General features: G+C 40.9%; 1 protein-coding gene across 1 annotated transcript; it reads right to left on the reverse strand.

Annotated features, from left to right (window-relative positions):
* Positions 1-6458: 6458 nt before the first annotated feature.
* On the reverse strand, positions 6459-7001 carry LOC311598356 (small ribosomal subunit protein eS6-like; the record flags this gene model as incomplete). The annotated part of the gene is made up of 1 exon (XM_084783431.1): positions 6459-7001. The coding sequence occupies one exon, from the start codon at positions 6999-7001 to the stop codon at positions 6459-6461; it is 543 nt and encodes a 180-aa protein (XP_084639557.1).
* Positions 7002-7272: the final 271 nt, after the last annotated feature.

The raw sequence follows: 7272 nt of genomic DNA on the forward strand, positions 1-7272 counted from the left end.
TAACTCCATTTTAATGTAACAATTGTGTCTATTTTTGAATGAGATAATTATTTTTCAATACATACAGAACCTTTGTATTATATCATATAAAAACACATGACAGAATCAAACAGTTGTTGAAGCCCTCTACTTCATCCAAAAATGTGTCTGTCTGTCTGTTTATATGTCTGATTTTCTGAATATATTGTCTGTATAGATGTATGTATATATGTATATATTTATATCTGCATGTTCACATACATAGGGATGAATTGTATCTTTGTTTTGTCTATTGAGTGTATGTGTGCATGTTCATGTGAGGTTCATAAATATCTGCTTGCATGTCTGCCGAATGTGATTCTAAATTTAGTATGTGGTAAGCAGTCAGTAGTGTTTTTATCAGCCTTCTTAATTAGGTCTCTAGCTTCCAGCTAGCTGCTATTTGCTGCTAAGCCATCAAGCCAAAAGGAACTGAGGCTTTTTCCTTTTACAAGCCCTCATCGCTCACCACCTGGCTTAGCTGATTAAGACCTCCTATTGTTAAATAACAAAGACTCTCAGGTAGTGAGCTGTTGTGGCAGCAGAGCAGCCAGGAGGCCCAGATAGGTACCTCTCTTTTCCTTAAGAGTTAAGGTGTAAATACTGCCAGTTACTACTCTGATCTTTAAGAGTTAAAGTGTAAACAGCAAGGCTACTAGCCTGAAAGATGAAAAGCTAAAGTATATAGAAAAACATCAGCCGTCAGTTGCTCATTTGCCAGCTGCAGCAGGCCTTGGTTTACCAAGTGTGTTAGAATTGACCTTTAGCTGTTAAGGAAATGTCCAAGCAATGACTGGCTCAACCCAAGACTACGCACTGCCATAAACTGGACCTGCCAGGAGTCTCCAAAAGCTCCATCAGAGCGATTAGATACAATTAACTCCCAATGATCCTCTGAGATAAATCAACTTCCCTGCATATTCAGGCTCTTGGGCCCAACCTGCCTGAAGGTTGACATTCCTGTGACCCACAAACACTGCTTATGATTTTTCCTTACTTCCTTGTGACCCACAATCCCCAATTACAATTTTTCCCCTTGTAAACCCATTACCCTTGAAGCTCCTGTGTCACTCTCCTTTTCTGCTGTGTCAGGAAGAATTGTGACCCGAGCTCTGATCCCACAATATAGGATCCTGTGTATGTTGCATCGGTATCTAGTCCTGGTGGTCTATTTCGGGGTCTCCTGCTCTGGGCGATCTAGTCAATCTCGGTATTACATGCTCACTTAATAAACCTCATATAACATAATATCTGGTACCTTGCTATCTTATTATCTGTTATCATTCTCTTTATAAAACATAAAATTGGTGCATATGACTCAGATACAAAACCAAGAGGGGCCATTCTGTTGTCCAAATTCCTTTCTCTAAATACTGTCTTGCTCTCCCACTTCCCACGCTTGCTGGGAGGCACCTGTGAGGAAGCTTTCCAGACAGCTTTTCAAGACTGCCACCTTTCCACAATTCTAAGCTAATGTAAATTCCTGCTGCTCTGATCTCTCTCTGGCCCAGCACCAAGTACAGGTAATTCACTATGCCCTATGGCAACCTCCGACAAGGGCACTTTTCGAGGTGAACGCCAGTGTGGACTACCAATTTGGGGTCCCTCTGGGGGAGCGAATTTGGGCTGGCCAAGCTTTGCCAGCTGCTCCTTCAGCCACTCTAGCTAGAGACCGCTGCGAGTCAGATCAATCTACTTCAGCCCCATAGTCATGGAGGCTTCTGATCTGGGATTCTAGCCTCTGGCTCTGGGGGTTTCATGAGGAATGCTCAGAGCCGAGCCTCTGGATGGGATGGAATGGGGTAGGCAGAGAGTCCGAAGCTACTCTATCCTGGAGAAGTAGCCACTGTGCAGCATGCTGTGCAACCGTGCTCCTGCGCTGACAGCTACAAAAGCTGGGCATCATGACAGCCTGATAGCATTTTAAATCTTCCTTCTGTTACAGTCTGTAGGTTCAGGATGGAGGAAGTAGAGCATTTGGGTCAACCACATGGCTAGCCTCCGTCTTTATAGGCAACCACATAACCACTACCTTCTTCACACCTGGCCCCTCCCCTTTCCCACCATAGATATGCTTGCGATTCAGTGGATATGCGCATGTGCAGCTCCTACTCCCTAAATCACACCCGCAGGGAAGGTCGGGGGGGGGGGGGGGTGGAGTCAATCCCTTGTATGCAGTGACTGGCTGGAGGCCTCGACCTTGAACTCACAGCTTTGATGACTCAGATAATTGTGGTGTAAAAGAGTCAAATACACTTGGCCCTTGGCTAAAAAAGCTGCCCTTTCCTCTAAATCTATAGTTTTCAACTCCTAAAAAATATAAATTGTCTCTGATTTCTTTTCTGTTCTCAAAAAAAAATTTGTATGATTATTTATTGGGTATATCATTGTTTATTGGTTGATTAAAAGTGTTTTGTTTATAACGTATGCTTTTACTAATTTCTAGACAAGTAAATAAATGCTATTCTTCCTGTCACCAGCTAACCTAGATTTAACCACTCTTGGCTAATGGGTTTGATAAGTTTTTAAAATTATTTTATAATGTTCTACTACATTAACATTCATTTGATTACAAGGTTAAAAAGTTAAATCACTCCCTAAAATTTGCTTAGATTAAAACGTAAATGTGATGGTTTTGATCATACAAAAACCATCTCTGTTCTATTCTCTGTGTTTATGTTTCTAAGGCACCAACTTAAAAGGGATATAACCTAAGCTCCTAGCTGTTACAGGAATAGTTTGATGTATTTTGCTGTTAATTACTGCCTGCTGTCTCTGTGACCCACATTTTGACCAATAAAAGGCCATTCTCCTGGGCAGGGCAACTGAGATAGGTGTGGCTAAGGTTCCTGGTCTTAGAGGAAGCTAGGAAGGAATCCTGGGAAGAAGAAGAAGAAGAAGAAGAAGAAGAAGAAGAAGAAGAAGAAGAAGAAGAAGAAGAAGAAGAAGAAGAAGAAGAAAGGCAGAAAGAAAGAAAGACCCAAGGAGAAAGAAGAGAGAAAACCCACCATGGGTTAGATGGAAGAGAAACATGTGGCTGGCATGGGTAGAGGGTTTGGCCCAGATGAAGAACATTAGCAAGTATTTGGGATTATGGATGGGAGGTAGCTTGATAGAAGTTATTAGAAGCAGATTGCATGGGATTGAGGCAGGTACCTGCATGGGAAGTAGTTTAGTGGATTAATGTCTGCTCTGCCCCAGATTACCAAAGGCTATTTTAAAATGTAACAAATGTCTGTGTCTTGACTGATTGCTGCCCAGTTTTAATTTAATAATAATAATAATAATAATAATAATAATAATAATAATAATAACAATAATAATAGCCTGATAATAAACAGTCATTAGACTGTACTGAACAAGTTTAAAAACAACACGCCTAGCTTTAATTGTTAAGGTATTATAAAAAATCAAGTCTTTTAACATGTTCAAAAATGAATCTTTAGTCATGCTAAGAACAAATGTGATTAATTATATTGTCAAGGTCAAACATAGAATGAGATCATAACATTCTATTTTATGTTTACAAAGTATAGTTTAGAGCAGATAGCTAGATACAAAGATTGCTTAACTCAAATATGCTACCCCTCAAACTTGTCAGAGATCTGGTGAATATGACATTGAACATATGTAAATTTATTATAAAAACAGAGATTCCCAGATCATAACAGTAGTTACAAAAAGGTCTCAGAAGACTTGGAAGCAATGGCAGGTGACTTCAACCCTGGATTGTGGTTTCTGGCCATGGAGCAAAACTGCTCCCAATGTCTGCTGTGGACCAACATAACTGTGGACAAACTGTCATGTTTAGATACAGTTTACCTTGTTACAATTCTTTTAGTTAAATGACAGTGACTAGTTACAGTAATTTCACCTATTTCTTAAAGTTTCAAAGACAGTGTTTTAAGATTGTTACATGCATGAAGGTTAGAAGGTCTAAAAACAGTGTTTTAAGTTGCTAAATGTGAGCTATGACGGTCATGTCTTAAAGGATGCTTTATTTCTTCCTGTTGCTATACTGTTGCTATGATAGTGTTGTATTAACTGTTCAGAGCATTGACACTGATCAATGAATCTACCGTAATTAATCTAATTATGGTAAAACATTCCACTATACGATTCTATCATAATTCCAAGCTCAAGATTTTCAATTTCCTTTTGTTTGTCTTTTCTTAAAATGTCTCTCACTGTGCTATAATTATATACCTCCAGTCTTCTGGATGGGCATCTTTCATGATGTGTGCTGATGCTAAATAAGCTTTGGCCATCCTGCTTTACCTCCTGTCCTCCCCATGTTACTGTTTTACAGGTGTCAGTAAAGTTACATAAGGCCTCTGCCTTCCCTAAGCTCACCTCAGAGTATTTGTGCTCTTAACACAAAGTTCTTTTCCCAAGCCTCTGCTATACTATATGTCTACTGCATTTTCCTACAATGTGTACATGCCTAACAATGTGTATTTCACTGAATAGTTCAAAAAATAATGAAGCTTATGTGTCTAAAGTTTATCTCCCTTTATGAGCTTAAAAGGATTCTTGTAACCTACAGAAAATCCACCTCTCAGGCCAAATGAAACCCAGATAAATACTCCAAGCCAGAGCCTAAATCTCTCACCTGTTGCCTATCCTTGAGGGTGGGATTCCTCCCCATTTTCATTGGTTTTGGGACTCCCCTCACCTAACCCCCTGATTTCTACCTTTCTTCACCCAACACCAGCTAAATTCCCCCTGTCCTAGACTCTTAAACACTTCCTTTTGTCCAAGAGACTGTCAACATCTCTCTGGTTCACTGGGAGTAGAGGTACACAAACACAGTCCTCTTTATTCATCTACAACTAGGTTAGTCCCCAGTAGGTGAGCTTTCAGATATAGCTTCTTTCCCTGAGATGTCCTCACCATCCACAGCCAGTGTATAAATACCGACGTACTAGGTAACCACGTCTCTGGGGACAGCTCATTCTCCATAGAGCTGGGCTTTTTTTCGCTGGTCAGGGATGACCAGCTACTGACCAGTCTTTACCTGTCCCTTGGGTCACTATCCATTTTGGGGGATGAGCTAACAGGTTTCTGATCTTATCTCCCCATGGAAAATGCCCAGATGCCTGTTCCTCCTAGCATGCCTTTGGAATGCCTTATGAAATTCCAAATCCCTACACCCATATTAAGGACTTCTAAGCTTACACTCCTCTATAACCAAACTTAGACAGATACAAAACTAAAGTCGTTTTAATTATTGCTAACAATTGTGTAAAATGGAAGGAAGCTCCCTCTGTCCAGAACTTTTCTTTGCTCTCCCATGTTCAAGACTTTCCTAAGGTAAAATGGAAGGAAGTTTCCCCACATCCAAACCTTTTCTTTGCTATCCTAAAATTTTCAGGCATTATGAGCATTGTCTCTTTCCTTGTTTTCAAGCCTTTTCTCTTTGCTCTCCCAAGAGTTTCAAATGCACACCTAAAGGGAATTTTCTCCCTAATCTACTAACTTTGTCTTCTGCCCACATATATATTTCAGTATCTTGCCAGACTTCCTATATCTGGGACATCATTAAGGCAGCTAACCACAAGTGCTCCCGTCCAGACTCATAGATCATGCCAGCTGGACCTGCATTGTTCCTCCTAGCTGGGCTTGTATTGCCCTTCCCAGCTGCAGATGTTCTCAGACTCTGGACATTCTCAGACTTCTGGAACCTGGCCAGCATTTCAGCCTTTTACATGCTCTATCGCTGTCCTACTGTCAGCAGGAAGTAGTTAAGATGATTACTTCACCCCTTATCCATTTGTAAAATGCTGAAATGGTGTGCTCCCAGCTCGGGACAAACATCTCCAGGTTCCCCCATCACTCCTACATCCCTGTCTGCTGCAGGACATGGCTGACACAGCCTGCTCTCTACCTTGAGCTTTCAGGGCACAAAATTTCCTTCCCCTTCACTGTATAATCTGGACATTTTGCTGCTATTGCCTTTTCTTTTTCTCTTTTTCTCTTCCATGGCAGCCAAAAGCTGCTGCTTCCATTTATTATATTATAATTTAACTTACCTTATATAAAAAAATCCAGCTTTCCTCATTTTTTGATATTCAATGTATGATCATTTATTTGTTACTCTTAAAGACTTGTATTTGACTGGACTCAGAAGTGGACAGAATATTCTCCACAGTTAAGTGGAGACGGGGGACTGACTTCCACATGAACTCTGGTGCCCGTTATTTGGCCATGTCCTCTTGATGGGGAGGCCCGATGACACTCAGAGGAAGGATAGCAGACTACCAAGAAGAAACTTGATACTCTAGCATCATATTCAAGGGGAGGAGGTCCACATCAGTCGTAGTCTGTAGGGAAGGGGAATAGGGTGAAAGAGGGAGGGAGAGAGAAATGGGAGGATGCACGGGATGGGATAGCAATTGAGATGTTATATGAATGATTTTATTTTTCAATTAAAAACTATTTTAAAAAAAAAAACTTTTAGCAAGGACAGCCTCTGTCTGGTACTTTTCTTTGGCTTCCTTCATTCCCTTGGCCAAAAGTTTAGCATATTTTGCAGCCTCCTCCTTGTTTTTCTTAGTATGTTCTTTCTTCAAAGCTATGTGTTGGCATTTGTGTTGCAGGACACAGTGAGGGCCCAGGAATATCCTTCTCTCATTTTTTTTTACAATAACCAAGTTGAGAAGATGAGGATTGGCATCCACAATGCATTCATGAATAGACTTGTGCTTCCTCTCTCCAGTTCTGCTTGGGCTGTAACAAGAATGCCCCTTACTCAACAGCAGGTGAACTCTGCCATGGGTTAAAACATCTTGCTTCATGGGAAAACCCTGTTTTTCATTCCCTCCACTGATCCGGACCACATTAACCTTCCATTCTTCACCCAGAGCATCAGCATCTACTTCTGTGGCTATGCACTGCTCATAGGATGTACAAAGCTTGCATTCATTGTACACTTTAGTGAGTTTCTGACAGCCAGTGGCAGGGAAGGAGATAGTCAGCTTCATCTTGACATAGCTGAATGCCTAGGAGGTGCCCCGGAAAAAAAGCATCATTTTTTTAGTTATAGGAAAAGTCAGGAATGTTAGAATTCTGCTTCAGTCAGCCAACCTGTGATGTCATTGCTATATAAAAGGGCTATATAAAAGGCATTACTACCTCTCCTCTCTCTCCCCTTTCTTCCTCTGTCTCTATGTCTCCTCTCTCTCTCTCTCTCTCTCTCTCTCTCTCTCTCTCTCTCTCTCTCGGTAAAAAGAAAGGCAACCACCATTTTATCAA

Source organism: Acomys minous, assembly GCF_964271855.1.
Source record: "Acomys minous genome assembly, chromosome: 5".
Taxonomy (NCBI): domain Eukaryota; kingdom Metazoa; phylum Chordata; class Mammalia; order Rodentia; family Muridae; genus Acomys; species Acomys minous.